Below are 18379 nucleotides of genomic sequence, written 5' to 3'. Positions count from 1 at the left end.
ATTTACTGCCTCTTTTCTCAAAGTCTGTTCATCTTTTTCCCATCTCCTTCCTTTATTGTTATAATCGTCTCCTTTTGTATTTCCCCATCTTCCAGATCTATGCAGAACGCCCAGATGTGCTGTGGCTAAGTGATTTTTACTGGCAGACGTGTTGTGAGCTGGAGGACGCACTGCCCTGCTTCAAGGACATCTCCAAGGAAATCACCAGAACCCATATCAACATCAAGCTGGGTAACCCGACCCCACTGTCACATCCTGGCTGATCCAGCAACATTAGCTCATGATGTTTCTGATAATATACAAGGACTAGAAAACTTGGCCTAGATACAAAACATAATTTTTCACTGTCAGTCTTCACTATTCAAATCATTCTTCTACCATTCCTTTACCACATAGTGTACAAATCTGATTGTACACTGTTACAAAGGTCATACATAAAATTTGTGTAGCATTAAACGACAGTCGCCTCTCCTTTAGGACGTTTTCAAGCATCTATTAATCCAGAGACCTGGGAAGGCTATGAGTCAGAGTTGCCTCCTCTTGAGGAGTCCAAGGAGGTGAAGAAGGACAGCGGTATCAGAGGTTACTGGAATGAGAGGCTGGGGGCTTTCCAGAAGCTAGTCCTTATCAAGAGCTTCATGGAAGAGAAGGTGAGCCTATATGAAATCTATAAAAAGATACAGTATTTATTAAGGTTTTGGGGATTGTCTGTGTTTCCAGATTTACAGGATCATAGGTGGCGTTTTAGATGACAAGAACTGTTGTCGGTGTCAGATGTTGTTTTTTAGATTTTTAAACCCAGCAAAGATTTTGCTGATTTACAATTATTCTGCCGTGCAGCCCTCCCTGGAGCCCTCAGCAAGACAAGCCAAAACAAAAAAGCATTCTTCTGTCCTGAGCAATCCTATAGAAAACCAGGCACATCAGCAACTGGATCTTAGAAAACGAAGCCTTCCAGTCTCTGCAGTGATGTTCTTCTTTTGATAAAAAATACCTGTTTGCCTTTTACATATTGTTTCTAATTATGCCCATATAATGTCCCTCTTCCCCACCCCCATGGAGCATACCCTGTGTCAAATTTTTCTTTTATGTCTAATCCTTCTTTTAAATTAGATTTTCTTACATTGATGCTGTCTCTTTACCATTTCCTTTGTCATACTCTCTTTGTCGTATCATTCTTCCTTACTGTCCTTTCCAGGTGGTGTTTGCAGCAACAGAGTTTGTGATTGTCAGCCTCGGGAAGCAGTTTGTGGAAAACCCTCCAGTTGACCTGGCTAACCTCTACAACGACATGTCCCCCGCCACCCCACTGGTTTTCATTCTCAGCACAGGATCGGACCCTATGGGTGCCTTCCAACGTTTTGCAAAAGAGAGAGGATGTCTCGACAGGTTAAAAAAAAGATACTCGTCATACCACATGATGATCTTATACCTGATCATATTGATGATAATAAAAGTTGTGTATGGGTAATCAGAGGGGTATTTCCATGTGTCTGTGTCTCTCAGAGTTGAGTCCATCTCACTGGGTCAAGGCCAGGGGCCTATAGCTGAAAAGATGATTCATGCAGCTCTGACGAGTGGGAACTGGGTCTTTCTGCAGAACTGCCATCTGGCTGTCTCCTGGTTGTTAGCCATGGAGGAGCTCATCAAGACCTTCACTGAGCCTGGTATGGAAGCATTTGCATAGAAACACTTACATGTAACTACATGCATGATGACACATGGGTTAACCAGCATGACATCAGTTTCAGATGTGGCTGCTGTCCCATTTTTCATCACATTTTGTACTGTTGCTCCTGAAAATAAGATCGATCCACTTTGGAATTTTAATAAGTAATAAGTTCATTTAAATGTTTAAGACATTTTTTCCCAATTCATGCCATTGTGGTTGACTGTACATGAATTCCATACGAGAAAAAGGGCTCCAGTTTAGTTCCATGCTTAACAGATGGACAAGTTCATATCTATAGCCTCTTTTTTACATGTTGGGTATGTGGCATGTGTAAATCTGCATGTATAAAAAAAAAGCAATGGTGGTGAGTGGTCTTGGAATTTGCTGATTCAGGGCATAGTAACATCTCTGTGACTTGTCCTGTGCAGCAGAAATGGTTGAAGAGAGCCCAGCTCACTGCAACTTGAAAAAATGCCAAGAACATATAGAAGACACAAGCAAATACATAACACAACATAACTGAGCTCCAGGGGACACAAACGACTAAATGACTGGTGTTTTTGTAGTTGTGGCTTTTCGCAGCCTATGTATCAGTGAAAAAAATGCTTAAATATGTGGTCTTTAGAGAGACGACCACAAGTTGTTTTTTTTCTTTGTGTATGGTTGTGAATAATGTTCCTTTCTGTGCAGATACATCAATCCACGAGAATTTCCGTTTGTTTCTCAGTTCCATGCCTACCAAAGTATTTCCTGTTACAGTGCTTCAGAACTCTGTCAAGGTAATCACACACACACACACACACACACTCACACTCTCTCTTCCACTATAATCTCACTTCAGTTCATTTCATTTGATGATGGTCTGTCAAAGATTCCTCAGCAGGATTAATGTTCCCAGTATGAAGAAATGTGTTGCATTCACTTCCAATGTGAAATAGTTTATCTTTGGACAAGTCTGCATTCTCTCCAGTGAGTAGTACAGTCTGCCATTACATGTAGCTCTTTATCATTATTCTTCATGAAGAGTATTCAGACACATGCCTGGAAAGCAAATATTCTAAATGTTCATAATGAGTCTAACTTCTTACACCTCTGTGGGAAACTTAAAATTGACACTGAACATATTGCAACTGTACCAGAGTCTATTAATAATTCATTTCAATGCTGTGGTATATGCAAGACATAGTAGCTTAAAGCTTAAAGAAAATGCATTAATTACTGAAAGAAACCTTCAGTGTACTGTTTAACAGCTGCTATTTGCTAAATAGGCAAAGATCTCACTTAAATTAATAGTAGATGTCACAAATCAGGAAGTTGAAATATGGGATGCGTGTATACTGTACATTATGTGGGACAAACCACAGACTCAGAAGAACTTAAAATAATGGAAAGGAATGAGAATGATCAGGGGCATATTCTGGTCTGCCCTAATTTTAACACTGCCAAGTTTTTGGTCTAAGAAGCACAAGTCACAAATCTTATTAGCTAGAGCACCAGCTCCCAAATCTAGGAAAAGTCAGGGATTCCTCCATCACTACGAGCCACTGCCATCATTCTGCCTTTTAATGAATAGCTATGCTCTTTGTCCACTAGAAAAATGAGCTATGATGACTCAGGAAGATTTCAATCATCTTTTGGAGAGACTAGCAGGATAAATCAAACCATAAAGACCCTTTGTAGACCTTGTATTGTCCAACACTTTTGTTATATAGCACATGATTTACTGGGTAGAAAGAAATAAAGCTGGCTTCGCAGTCATCACTTGACTCGTCTGGTGAGGCTGTGGTTATAGATTTGATGCCACATGTCATCCATAGCGACGAGGTCGACCTCACTCTTGCTCTTAGCATATGATTTCCCCCCATATTTTTGAGTAAAACTTGTCCTGAACAGCTGCATAAATAAACTCTTTGATCTAGTCTTAGAAAAAAATGTATTGTGGATACAGCCTTAGGAATGTTAGGGCTCCAGGCAAAGCAGTTGCACTGGGATTTAATCCGTCTCAGAGTTTCTTCTATGCTTTAACACACACACTGTTAAACTAATATTTGGAACAATAATCCACAATTGCTCTTTCTTTGGTGGATGCTACTGTGAAAAGATAATCTGCACCAGGGGTTATTTGCCTGCTTATATACTCAATAATTGGCAAGTGAAATTTTTAAGTTAGTTCCCAGTATATGTTGTCTAAATGAGCTATGTAATCATTGATTTTATTGATCAAATATTCATAACTGCTTAACGGTCCTCTCACTAATTACCATAATGAACCTTACTGATATACAGTATGGTTCGACTTGTGTTTACGGTTCTGCTGGGACCAGGTTTTGTCTGCAGTATAAACCTCACATGACAGTTGATTATCCAGCTTTCAGGGTTAGCAACAAAGCAAATGTGATGTGAGTGTGAGTTATACACAGGCTCCCATAAGGGAGAACTGTATGAGAGCTAGAAGTATCAAAGCTAGGCAGACAGGCTGGATGCACAACGTGGAGGAATGGCCTGAGCCCAGGACTTTTGGCAGCCTGAGTAGGACTCAGGACTCCAGCCTGTGGTCTCCTCAACAGCATCATCAAGCCCTCTGTGTTTCTCTTTTGTCATTTCCAGGTGACCAATGAGCCTCCCAAAGGCCTGCGAGCCAACATGCGACGGGCCTTCACAGAGATCTCCAGCGATTTCTTTGAAGACCACATTCTGGGACGCCAGTGGAGGAAGATCATCTTTGGAGTCTGCTTTTTCCATGCAATCATCCAGGTTACATACACCTTCTCTCAGAACTTCACACGTACCGGATCATTACTGCTTGATGTGCCTGGAAGTATTTAACTTTCTTGTTGTATGCTGTTGTATGTGTTTGCATTGTGTCTGCTTGTCATTCTTTGTATGTCTCGTCCTTATGTAATGTAGGAGAGGAAGAAGTTTGGGCCTCTGGGCTGGAACATCCGCTATGAGTTTAATGACAGTGACAGGGAGTGTGCTCTGCTCAACCTCAACCTCTACTGCAAAGATGGCACCATCCCTTGGGATGCTCTCATCTACATCACTGGTAGGGAAGCCAACACACACGGATAAGTGTGTGTATATATTTGCACGCAGTTCATATGTTTGGGGTTTTGTGTGCGGTAGGTTTTTTTTTTTTATAGTGTACTGCTCCAGTAACATTTTCTATATATAATCCACATTAATTTAGCTTTGGAAATACATCACTAAGTGCAATGTACAAAGCATTCCTTGAAACTTGAGATTGTTTGGCTTTAAACAAGGCAAATGAGTGAATGGAAACTCTCTTTCTATCATTATTTGGTTCTATTAGTTGGCATGTTTGTTGTGTTACTAGTGTGTGGCACTGTTGTTTTGTCAACAGCACACACATTTTCAGCATCAAGGGACACAGGGAAAGCAAAATATTTGAACATTTCAGAAAACAGGACAGTTCTGTAACACAATTTCTCTCCGCTCTGCGGCTGTGATCTCGTGTTTGTTCAGCTCTCACTCACTGAACTTTTGCTGCTCTCTGCCTCTTGGCTGTTGTTCATTAAAATAAAATGAAAAACACACAGCAGACAAAGAAATCAAACTGTTGGAGTGGTGAGGTTGATGTAATATGAAATAGTTTGACAAATCATAGCATTTTTCATGGTACAATGAGGCAATGAGGTGTCCACCCCATTTACACCTATGAGGGTAGACAAAACAAAACAAAACACCTGCCAGATGGCACATTTTTCTCCAATTTGAACATCACATTTCACATCATATCATAACAGGGTTCATGCTTTAGTGTGTAAACTTATTTGTTCTTGAAGTCTTTTTCTTATTTCAATTAGATAAACAGTTACAGCAATAATTCATTTCCAAACATGAAACTAAAAACTTTTTTAAAATGTAGTTTTATTTTTGTCATATATCCTGGCCGCCCATATGAGCTCAAATTAAATTTCAGCTGAATTTAATCATGTCAGTTTAATATTGTTTATCCTGGGCTCCTTCAAAGTTATTATGGAGAAGAGGAGGGATCCCTTTCATTAACAATACTCATCATATCTCTAAAGTTCATTTGTTTCCCTAATCTGGTTTTCAATTACACCTCTAAATGATTATGTGCTGCGTTCAGTCTTAGTGGAGCACACCACATCAAATTGATGGCTCTCATTGTTGTTATCACACTACTGTGTTATTAGGTTAATCCTTAATTCTAACAGTCCTAGTGAGCCAGAGCTGCACACACTCTTTGCAGGAAAGAATTTGGACTCAAACCAAGCATGATATTGCCTTTCCTCTTTTAGAACCAGCAGTTCCTCTCTTCTGGTGCGAAAAAATGGATCTGCTAGCTTTACCATGCCTGCAGCTTACTAAGAGCTTCAGCAGAGATGCGTCCGATTATTCACTTCCTTCCTTACTGTTTTACATAACTGTATGGATCTTTACAGAAAATAAGAATTTTAAGTATTGAATTATTAAATGTTAAATTGAATTTAAAACGCATCTTCTTTTTTGCTCTTCGGTAACATGTAGTGTGCCTACCAGTCATCTCTTTGCACAGTTCCTTTCCTCTTGTCCATCTTCATGTCATTGCCTAGTAGGTACACTCACTGTTTTATTCTTAACTTACTGACTTACACAACTTATACAACATATATATATATATATATATATATATATATATATATATATATATATACATATATACATAAAAATATGCACATTAATTACTCTCAGTATGTTGTAAAAAGTGTTATTTTTTTAGGTTTCTTTCCCCTGACATTGTTTACTTGATAGTCATTCACCCATACTCAGATTTCATAGAGATTTAATGTCGTATGCTTTGGACTAGGTGTTTTTACATACTGAGTCTGTATGGAGTTTTAAATAATTTGAGTGTGGCTCTGCAGGCTCGAACTCAAACTGGAACTCAAGCGGGGATGGTCATTAAAACAACCACGCCTTCTAGAAGTTACACTGCAAAGCTGATGCAGATTGATAGCGTTATGTGGTCTTTGTGTCTGCGTCCACAGGTGAGATCACATATGGAGGCAGAGTGACAGATGCCTGGGACCAGCGCTGCCTCAGGACTATCCTCAAAGGCTTCTTTTCCCCTAAAACTCTGGAGCATGGCTACACATACTCCTCCTCAGGTATTTTACAACCTCAAGCTCTCCCCTTTTCTCTCTCGGTGGATTTATACTATATATACAGGGCATGGACAAATTACAGTATAATGGAATTCATTACTGCTTGTGTGTGTGTGTGTGTGTGCAACAGACCATTTGTTACAGTCCATGTTCAAATGCTGTATACTTTCTTTGGATTCTTGTGTGTTAAGGTATCTACTATGCCCCAGAGACAGATGAACTGGAGCAATATAAGAAGTATATTGAGAGTCTTCCAATCATAGATGATCCTGAGGTCTTTGGTATGCATGAGAATGCCAACTTGGCCTTCCAGGTGAGGAACAGTACTGAAACAATAATAGTTTTATCTTTGTGAAAAAAATCATATATATCTGTTGAAACTCTTTCTGTTGGTCTGCTGGTCATGTTGGAATCACATGAGCAGATGCTATGAAAGAACAGATCTGTTTGTTTACCATTTGTTTGTGTGTTTTGCAGAAGTAATGTGCTGATTATCTCACTTCATCCAGTAAATGTCATTATTTATGGGCTTATTTATGATTGAATCTGGAGCTGCTTATACAGTTTATTGCCAGTTATAAAACTGTTTCTAGTCAGAGACTAAGAGTGTGCAATGGTAAAATGTCAGTACAGGATGATTCTACTGTATGTGTGTGTTTCCTGTGTGTGTGTTTGCCCTCACAGCGCCAAGAAACCATGACTCTAATCAGCACCATACTGGATGTTAATCCTCGCTCTTCAGCCCGACATGGAGCTAAAAGTAACGATGAGATAGTGTGTGAGCTGGCTGAATCTATACTAGCCAGGCTACCTGGTACAAACACACACAAACACACACACACACGCACAGAAACACACTTGCATACATTTTGGTCTTTGTTGAGAACATTCCATGTCCATCGTGTCTCTCTGTCTCTGTCTGTGTGCAGAGCGTGTGAACATGGACGAAGCACTGGAAACTCTGTTTGTGCGAGATGAAAATGGCCGCCTCAACTCCCTCACAACCGTGTTGGGCCAGGAAGCAGACCGATTCAACAACTTGCTGAGAGTGCTCAGGGTGACATACAAATCACACAAACACGTTTCAGTTGTATATGTATTTACATTGTAGTTGTGTTGCTAGGAAACAGCTTTCGTCAAAGTTAATTCCCTGGAAACCATAGGTATTGACTAAATAATAAATAAACTTGGACCCATAAAATGTTATATTGTATAAATGAGAATAAAGACAATAATAAAAACAACATTTTTTCAAGATCCTTGTTCTTTTCACTGTCTTATGTTAACTTGTGGTTCTATTTGTTTCCCAGATGTCTCTTATCACTCTGCAGAAGGCCATAGCAGGTCTGGTGGTGATGTCAGAAGAGATGGACCGTATCTACACGAGCTTCCTGAACAACCAGGTCCCCACCCACTGGGCAAACTCTGCCTACCCTTCTCTCAAAACCCTGGCTTCCTGGGTCAGGGACCTGGCCCTCAGGACTTCCTTCGTTCAGGTTTGAAAGAGAACACAGATGTTCACACACAGACACACGCATTTGCATGTTTGTGCTGTGTGAATTATCCACTTGTTAACACTAAGCTGTACAAATAGGTTGTTTGAAATAATTTGCCTCAATAAAGATAATTGAAATGTATTCAACAATCAGATGAGTGAAAACAAGGGAGAAAATATTATATTCTTGTGTTCAGTTATGTGTGTGTGTTGTCTCACTGAGTTGAAAAACACTCCCTCTCTCTCTCGCTCTCCTCCTCCCTCCCTCCCTCCCCAAAAACCCTCTTTTAGCGTTTGGTTCATCTCCCCTGACTTAAGCTGTTCTTCCGTAAGACTGGCTTGAACGTGTGTTGCAAAATCACTTAAATTCACTCTCACACACACACACACACACAAAAGGGACAAACAGGGGAGTTGCATTAGTTCATAAAGTGATGATGTGTAGCCACTGAGTCAGACTGCACATGTTCACCACCTCAGAGGAGAGGATCTGTCTCACTCAGCCAGTACAAGTCGAGTCTTTGAGTCACTTTCAGGTCCCATAAGTAACAGGACGGCTGTAATGCACCGTGGCTTGTTTAACACTGAACACAACACATTAAAAAAATGTAGCCGTTTAAAGAGACAGACATTTAAAGCATCTCTCTCTCTCTTGACCCCTCTCTTGATAGACTTGGATCACATGTGGTCAGCCCCGATCTTTCTGGATCTCAGGATTCTTCTTTCCTCAAGGCTTTCTTACTGGTAAAACTCTGCAGCACCACAATGTCTTCCATGTTTTTAATGAAACACACAGCAGTAAGAAAAATTTCACTGCTATAATACATCCTAGAATCACAGTGATCACTTTGACCATTCTTTCAAGTATGCATAAAAATAATTAGTGAAAAAAAAATAGTGATTAGCTTTTAACTGTCACTATTTAAATGTTAGATTTTGAAAAAAAAAAAAAAACATGTTAAAATGTGTGTTTCTTGTTCTTCTTGGCCCTCTGTCTTGTAGGGGTGCTGCAGAATCATGCGAGGCGCTACAATTTGCCCATTGATGAACTCAACTTCCGTTTCAACATGGTGCCAGTGTACAGGGACCAGGCAGCAGTGTGTGAGGCTCTGCAAACTCTGCCCAGCAACACTAAACTGGACATGGATGATGAGGTACTGGAAAGGGGAGGTCGTTGTTAAGAGTGTGATGCTTTAAGGTTCTGATCTCTCGCTTTCAGACCTTGTTTGGATAATATTTTATCGAAATCATAACAATATGATTGTTAAGGCGAATAGCAAGAGACGTGACGCAAAACTACTGCTCAGCATTAAGTAAACACTAAAACAGTGTGTTATAGCAAAAGTGTTTTATAGGTTCATCCAAGTTTCTTTGCAAACCGAGAGCTCAGCTGAAGTTTTCTCACCTCAGATTCTCACTGCAGAATTTACACTTCCTATTGTCCCTCATGTCCCTCTATGAACCACATCACCCAAAAACTACAACAAAATGAAAAGCAAAACAAAGGTTTTGTGCAGTCACACAGAAGTATTTGCTTGCTTTGATTAGGGAGTTGTCTAGTGTCAGAACAGAATCATCTGTCAATAAGTTTGTTCACCATTGTTTTTACCAACTGATTTAGTATGTGTTCTTTTCTAAATCTACATATGGTGGTAGAAGTCAGTCATTATGGGTTTTTTCTCTCTGAACTAGCTTGACATTTTGGGAAATAAGCTCAGTTGCTTTCTTGCTGAAGGTTTAATGAGAATACCTTAAGTGACTGCAAATGAAAATGAAATCCTTAAAGCTTAGATAAAATGGTTGTGTAAAGACTCTACGAAGGCAAAGAAAGTGTTTTGTTTTTGTTTGTAACCCAGCTTCTTTAAGGAGCAGTGACAGAGTAAGAACAGAGATGAGTGTGAAAGGATATTAAGCAGCACTGCCATATAATTTGTCATCAAAACACAAGTGACAATGATGAATTCAAACAAGAGGACTGATTACTGTGACTCTTACTTTGACTCACCACTGCTTCATCTCATCATCTCATTTGCCAATACAACAGTTGCCAGAGCCGGAGGACGGCGTGCTCGTGCACGGCATGTTCATGGACGCCAGCCGCTGGGACAATGACAGCATGGTGATTGAGGATGCGTTACCTCGAGTGATGAACGCCATGCTGCCAGTGGTGCACTTTGAGCCACAGCAGAACTATGTGCCTGAGCCTGACCTCTACCACGCTCCTCTGTACAAGACCTCAGCCAGAGCCGGAACTCTGTCCACCACTGGTACATACTAGGTCCAAACAGGGACCTTTATACTGGTTTAGTTTACTCTTGACAGTTTTACATTTAAGTGAAACTCATATTGAGTGAACTGATACACTTGGCTAAAGGGCGTGGAAATGATAGGAGCCATGATAGTTACTCTTGTTTTGAGGAATTGGTGTTGAGAGTTTTGGGACAGGTACAGGGAAGGTCCTTGAAAGAGAAAGCAATTCAGTAAGATATAGTAATTTTTTTCCTCACCTTTCATTTCTTTCTTCTTGCAGGTCACTCAACTAATTTTGTTGTGACAGTCATGCTACCCTCCAAGCGACCCAGCGACTATTGGATATCAAAAGCTTCGGCTCTCCTGTGCCAGTTGGATGATTAAGATTTTATGCAAGGACAAAAATTTTTAATGTGACTGAAACATAAACCTCTATATACAACCTTGAATTAATGACGTATCTTTTGTGGGATTATTTATAAAGATTTTCACAGACAGGATATATGCTGAAAGTGCACTTCCTTCACACACAGTGTAATAAACATCTTTGAGGTAGCCCTTGCTGATCTATCTGCTTCCTTCAAACACTTGTGTATCAGTTATATCCAGCAACAAAGTCTTATCTTGCTGACACTTGATGAAAGCAGCGCAGTACATCCACATCTCTGAAGATGAGACATTCTGCCTCCACACTGTAAACACCATATACTAGACTCCCATACCAGAGAGCCCCATTCACAGTATGCAGTAAGTCACTGGATGAATGTGCTTACTGATATTTACAATACACATGTAGCCTTAGGGGGAGAAAAGACGGAGGGATGGACAGCTAAATAGATACAGTAGATGGATGAATGGAAATAGGTAGGCAGACACATAGATGTTAATGGTTCACAAAGAAAAGAAAACATAAGCTCGCTTAGAGGTAAGAGTTTAGACAGGAGAAGGAGTGATGATCATCAAATGATGAAATGTTTCCGCCACAGCCCCCACACACATCAGCAGCTTATTTGTGTCATTTAGTGCATGCAGTGCAAGCACATAAAATATGGCTCTTCAAACACATTAAATACACCCACTGCAGTAGTGGGGCAGGGTGCAGACACACTCAATCTCTGTCCATGTCACACACACACTGCCTCCTCCACACCTTATTGCTCCAGGGATGGGCATAAAAAAAACATTATATCTAACACCAACCTGGGGAAAAGCAGCACAGACAAAAAAACAAAAAGCTGCAGTTTCTCACAATGCTGTAGAGAGAAAGATCATTTATTCACTGAGAAAAGCTTTGGAATAAATGATATTTTACACTAACTGGAATATCACTGACTACCTGTTAGCATGTAGACGCACTATTAAAGGAAAAATGTGCCAGACCATTTCTGGGCTGGTTCTGGTAGATGAATTTTGTAAATTTTGGACAGAAGCAGGCTAGCTGTTTGCCCCTATTTCCAGCCTTGGTGCTATGCAAAGCTAACTAGCTGCTGGTAGTAGCTCAGTATTTACTGTCTCAAAATAAGAACACAAACATATTTACCAAAATGCTACTACTTTTATAATATGGTTAAATGTGGATTAGAAAAATGCATGAGTTTGACCACTGTACAGCTTTTTTATGAGGTTCTACCTAACGTCTTTTTTTCTTTTTCTGTTTCTCATTTACTTTGTTCGTTTTGTCTTGTGTTTTTTTTTTTTTTTTGCCAAGATCTTTCATCTTCCTGCTATCTCCCTTTCAACCATACACTTTATTAGGCTGTCTCTGTCTATTTTTGTGCAGGTTTGGGAGCTGTAACATGAGCTGATGCAGTACGTGTCATGCAGCTGCCTCCTTAAAGCTGTAAATGGTGATGAGTTGTCTGGCTTTGCAGGGGCTTTTAAGTACGCCTCATTGGGACATGTAAGTTCAGAGGTGAAACCTCTCTGTTTATTAATCTCGCCTTCATACAGATTTAATCACGGATAGTGAAAACAGACACAGTTCTAACTTGCTGCACTTGAAAGTAAGTTTATGCGCTAAAATGTTTTGTGTTGCTTTGGGAAAGCACGGTGATCCAGTTCAATTCATTTCACTTTTAATTTTATGCAATTTGCTTCAACTAGTGCATACACAATGACTGCACAAATGACTTCACACATGCATGATTCTCTGCAACACTTGTATCATCAACAGCAGCATCCACTGACCTCCTAACCTCCTTTATTAACCTCCTTTTTCCCAGTCAATCCTTTTATGAACTAAGATTATGCACTATGAATAACTGTGAAAGTACTATACTGTTATTAGGATAGGAGTCCTAATGAAGGGGGAGGAAAAGGATTGAAGGAGTAAATGGGATTATATGCCCCAGTCACTCTGAAACCAGATTAACAATGTTTTATCATCCCACACACACACACTTCCATCCCAGTGGATTAAGTCAGGGGGAAGAGGACATGGCTGATGTCGGAAACAGATGGGTCCAAAGGAAAATTGAGAGTTTTTTTTTTCCTTTTTGTAAGGGGAAAAGGAAGAGCAGAGATTGAAAGATGATTGAGACATAAAGCACACATAGCTGATGATACCAGCTGTAGGACAATGAGGACAGAATATTTGACAACTAATCAACATGTTTGCACTGATGAAAGGCACAGATTGACAGTGGGTCAGCCTTCTGCTCTCGCTGGAGAGATGTGTAATTTGGTTTAATGATGCTGACAACAGTCGTTTGAGCCGAACAGAAAATGTGTGATTACTGAGTGTTTGCATAGATCAAATTCGACTGTTTAGGTCACACGGGTTATTCAGTGCCAGTTCTACTACAGCGGTGACTTTCAGGTTTTTGGCTGTATCGTCAAATATCATCACCACTGCCTTGAGTACATTTAAAGGAATAGTTTGACATTTTTAAGAAATACGCTTATTCGCTTCCTTGTGGAGAGTTAGATCAGAAGATCAACACCACATGATCTCTGTACAACCACAAATTGTTGTTTTCACTCTTCAGTTTTGTATGGATTAAACAAACAAGATGTAAGTGAAGTTTAGAGGTACTAATAGGCACATTATGTTACCTTCTGGGTGTTAAAGAGCTGTTTCCCCTTGTTTGCAGTATTTACATGTGCTATGCTAACCAGCTGCTGGTTGCACCTTCATATTTAGCATACAGACATGAGTATACTCATATTCATGTGACTTATGTACAGCCTACATACAGGTCTGAATGAACAGTATCTGAGGCTGTGACCGTGCACAAGCCCTCTACCTCAGTTATGTCGAGGTATAAAGTCACATGTGGTCGGTACTGTGTGAACTAGTACAGTCCCCACCTGAAGACCAGAAGGGTGTGTGCATGCAGGCAGTTATTCTACAAAACAAACGGCCATATAGATCTCAGAGGAGGGGCAGGTGTGTGGTCTTTACATTACACTAACTGCACAAAGTCCGCGGAGATCTGTTCCAGCTGACCTGGCAACATACAACGCAACACACAACCCAGGTGGCGTGTTCCATCTCAGGACCAGAAAAAAGGGAAGCAGCAGTGGGACAGTCTGGAGCGAAGGGTGTGGCACAGACACCGTCTCTGTCAGCTCTCAGCCTGTCTGCAAAAGGAGGATTTGGCATGCGAGTGTGTTTGCATGGTGTGATACAGAGCGATGCAATTCCAGCCACCAACAGCTGTCTGTCTCTGTGTAGTGAAGCCTGAGATTAGATTTGACCAATTTGAACATGTCATCACTCTGCTGTGCGCCATAGTGTGTGTGTGTGTGTGTGTTTGTGAGTGAAAGCAGCCAAATGTCCTGACTAATATCGTAGCCAGTAAGAAGACTGGATACCCTGACTTGGTCTATCTCAGTCTTTCGTTCCTGCTGGTAAATGAGGAAGGCTGCTGAGCCTTGTGGGTTTACGGCTCTGTGGTTCATGTTCTCATATCTGAGCTCAGGCTGACCTATCAGCTCTGGGTGCAGAGATGCTTTTAGTACAACTTTGCACAGTAGTCTGAAACTTGTCCTTCAACTTTAACACCACTACACTGGCCACATGCACACATTGCTACACATGAAAATCAAATGTATGATGAAGCACACACACATACATACACACACACAGTTTAGAAACGCTGCTCCCAAGGCAGGGAACCCTTGAATGTTGAATTGTTTTGTTAGAATCAAATGGATCTGTCTTGGAATATGGAAAATGTGTCAGTTCTTGTTTGTCAATCAAAACAAAAACCAAAAATCAGTACAGTACAGAGAGCTGCCTGGTTTCATAAGTCAACAGATGCTGGACTCAGTTGTTGACATCTCTTTCACACTTTTTGTGTTGTTTTGCAGACTAGTCCACACACACAAAACCATTTTTTGCTGGAGATTGTGACATTTGAGGTTTGAGAAAATTTGCGATTAGTCGTGTCTCTATGGTAAATATGAAACTTCTACAGAAGCTGCATAACAAGTTAATTACTGAGTTATAGTGTGATAAGTATGAAGCTACAGCCAGTGGTCACTTAGCTTAGCACAAAGACTGGACACAGGGGGAAACAGCTAGCCTGGCTCTGTTCAAAGGAAACAAAATCAGCTTACAATCACAGGTAATGTCCTGCAGTCTCCACAGGTTGCCTGACTGTTCCCAACCAAGGGGTAGTCCAGCACATAACCCCCCGTAAAACGGCAAACTGTCATTTTCACAGTTCAGCTTTTGCACAGATGCAACAAACATGATACATGAGCTTTAAATGTGTTTATAGGCTGATTTTTGTTCCCAGGTCTTATTTCTGCTCACCAGCTGCTGGCTCCAGCTCCAGCTACGTTTGCTGCACAGATGAAAGAATGGAGATGGAATCTTCTCATCTAACTCTTGGCAAGAAAATGGTAAACTGTATTTCTCAAAAATGTTGAATTCTTCCTTAAAAGCTTAACATTTCCCATTTTTTTCAAGTTTTGCTTTTTTAAACCATGCAATGTGACATTTTATAAAAATGAGAACAATAATCACACGCTCTGATTAACCAGGCACATCAGATGAAAAGCTGTCATTACACTGTCCGTCCAATTAGATTGACAGCAGTAACCCTATTATAACCCAGTCACTTTAAGAAAGGAGTGAGGATGGTCTGACAACTTAAGTGCATGAAAGCATCAATCAAGTATTATTTAGTGAATTGTAGCATGTCAGCCACTCAGATACCAGCAATGAGCACATTTCTCCTTTATTTGTCACAAAATAGTCATGTACAGTGAGCATGTATGTACATCCTTCAAAGGAGAATGAATCATACTGAGCAGAGAGGCACAGACCACAAAGAAAAAGACACTCAAGTTGACCAAAATACAACACTGGTGATTAAAACAAGAAGCCTGTGATAGCATGGCTAAAGCAAAAAGTCACACCCTCATTTGAAGTGTGCTTTTCAATATTACTCAACACAATTTCACATTTGCAACACTGCTTTTCTGAACTACTTATGTGGTTTCACCTTCTAAGTAGCAAAATGTATTTTGCCCCGAATTCATCTTTTATTACAGTCTCATTTCAGAGTTTCCATCATTATTCATTTTAACACATTTTGAACACTTTCTGTGCCATAAGTGTTTCTCACGTAAAAAAACTAAGATATGCTGAACAGACATCAACAAGAGTAAGCAACAACAGAAATGGGTCAGGTTATCTCACAGTGTATCTACATAACTGGCTGCCATCAGTTGTTGTTCCAAGTCACATATATGTGGAGGACACTTCATATCTCATATCTCCATTCATGTTCTCCAAGAAGAGTCGCAGATCAAGGTTTTGCATTACTCCTCAATCTGAAATGCAACATACCTACAGCAGCCCCTCTCCATTTCTGTCTACATGAACGTTGACAAGCAAAATAACAAATCAAGCATGAGTTTTGTGAAAAAAAAACAAAAAAAACAAAACAAAACAAAAAAACAGCTTTGTTCTCTCAAATCACACTTTCTTTTTTCACCTGCAGTTACCCCTGAAAACTTTTGATGTTTAAGTCAAATGTAAATATCACGTCCCAGGCTAGACATGAAAAAATGCTTGTAAAGATTATTGAACCTTGATTATATTTTCAAAGCTGGATCAAACATAAAGGAACATTGTCCACACAAAGATTACTGCAAAGCACTGCAGCCAGCACTGGCTTCAGCTCTTCCTGTTTGTCCGTTATGAGTGGATATGACATTTAAATGTTTTACAGTGTTGGAGTCATAGAGTGGCAGCTATTTGTCTGTGCTTGGCCCATTGATCAGCTGTAACAGCATGAATTCAATTTCAGTGTCTATTCCTGTAGCAGTCACACAGTGAACTGCGTGTTGCTGCTTTTGTTCTCTCTCGGTTCCAGTTCAAACTTCACTTAAAATGGCAGAGAAGTCTGTGAGTTCAGGTGTATATGTAAAAGTGGGAATTCACACACGTCTTGTATCACTGTGGATCAGAGAGGACACTCGGGTGGCGAGAAGAGACAAGGTCTAACGCGAATCTGTTACATAAGGTCACCCAGTAATCCTTGTTGGATGTTGTTGCTAGAGATTAGAGAAGAAAGTGTTTGCCTTTCACGCAGTATTAAAGAGTAAAAACACAAAGCACTCAGCACTACAAAAGATTAGTACCAAATGCATCTCTGCCTGGGTGATGTCCCTTCAGAAGACATTTAAAAATCCCTCACAAAGCAAATATTGTCTTTCAGTTATTACTTGTTCTGATCTTCCTTCTCCAGTGTATTTGTCTCAGGATACAGCAAAACCTTGTGTAACTAGCACACAAGTCAGATAAACACTGAATTATTCTAAAAAGATAAACGCATTGTGAATGAACGTGAGTGATTTATAAACAGCCACAGTGTATCATAGGCTAACCACGCTAAATATACTGCTTAGCACAAGGGATGGAGGCAAAGAGAGCTGTAGGGAGATCCCTTCTGAAATGATCTCATTAATAAAACGACTCAAAAAGAGAAAACCTGTAAATGTCTTATATGTCACAGTTAAGTATGACTTTTACTGGTCATGATAAAACTTTTCAGCTTTATAGATACAGAATCTGAGCTGTGCATGAAGGAAATGAGAAGACTGGTAGCAAAAAAAAAAAGGAAGGTCAAGGAAACAAGGGTGACTGGAAAGTCAAGAAAGAGTTAAGAAAGGAACAATCTCATACTTCTGTATTTGAAAAAGAGAGTGATCAAGTCATAAGTATTTTGATGATCAGTTGAATCATTTTAGTAAGTTTGGAAACAAGAATATCAAACTGTTTGCAGCTTCTCAAACGTGAAGAATAAATGGTTTTCTTTGTCATATATGATAGTAAACTGAATATCTTTGAGTTTGGGGCTGTTGGATAAAACAAACAATCACTTTGGGTATTGAAAATAAAAATAATCATTTGTTGCAGTTCTAGTTAGAAGAGAAGTAAGATGTACAATGCTGTGAGTCAACAGTAATTCCCCAATGTAACAGAAAAGATATCATCTCACCTCACCACATTTGTAAAGTAAGATGTATTTATTTACAAAAGTCAAAAACTTACCATAACTAGAATACAGGCCTGAAAAATCTATGTCTAAAACTGTTGAACTCTATTGACTGTACTGCTGAAAACATTAAGACATTTCAAGAAGATGAGAAACACTACAGTGGAGAAAGGAAGTGGAAAAGAGAGAGCTGGAAAGAAATCAGTGTGAAAAGTATATTCTGATGAGACATGAAGCCCAAGTGATGGAAGGTAAATGATGTGGTGCAGCAGGGATACAGATGAAAAGTGCATTAGTGTGAGTTTCTACATAATTAACTACTGAATGTAGCCTCAACCTCCTACGTGGCATAGTCTACGTAAGGTATTAGCAG

At 39.9% G+C, this 18379-nt stretch overlaps 1 protein-coding gene across 1 annotated transcript in view; it reads left to right on the top strand.

Annotated features, from left to right (window-relative positions):
* Positions 1–10933, top strand: part of dnah6 (dynein, axonemal, heavy chain 6) — a 46272-nt gene extending 35339 nt beyond the window's left edge. The window contains 16 exon segments of the mRNA XM_041035640.1: positions 96–231; positions 478–650; positions 1199–1389; positions 1507–1667; positions 2363–2451; positions 4280–4426; positions 4580–4718; positions 6688–6807; positions 6996–7117; positions 7489–7618; positions 7734–7861; positions 8115–8300; positions 8971–9043; positions 9302–9453; positions 10344–10566; positions 10830–10933. Of these exon segments, the coding sequence (XP_040891574.1) occupies positions 96–231; positions 478–650; positions 1199–1389; positions 1507–1667; positions 2363–2451; positions 4280–4426; positions 4580–4718; positions 6688–6807; positions 6996–7117; positions 7489–7618; positions 7734–7861; positions 8115–8300; positions 8971–9043; positions 9302–9453; positions 10344–10566; positions 10830–10933 (2274 nt within the window).
* Positions 10934–18379: the final 7446 nt, after the last annotated feature.

Source organism: Toxotes jaculatrix, chromosome 4 (genome assembly GCF_017976425.1).
Source record: "Toxotes jaculatrix isolate fToxJac2 chromosome 4, fToxJac2.pri, whole genome shotgun sequence".
NCBI classification, from domain to species: Eukaryota; Metazoa; Chordata; class Actinopteri; family Toxotidae; genus Toxotes; species Toxotes jaculatrix.
This window is presented reverse-complemented; position numbering and strand designations above follow the sequence as displayed.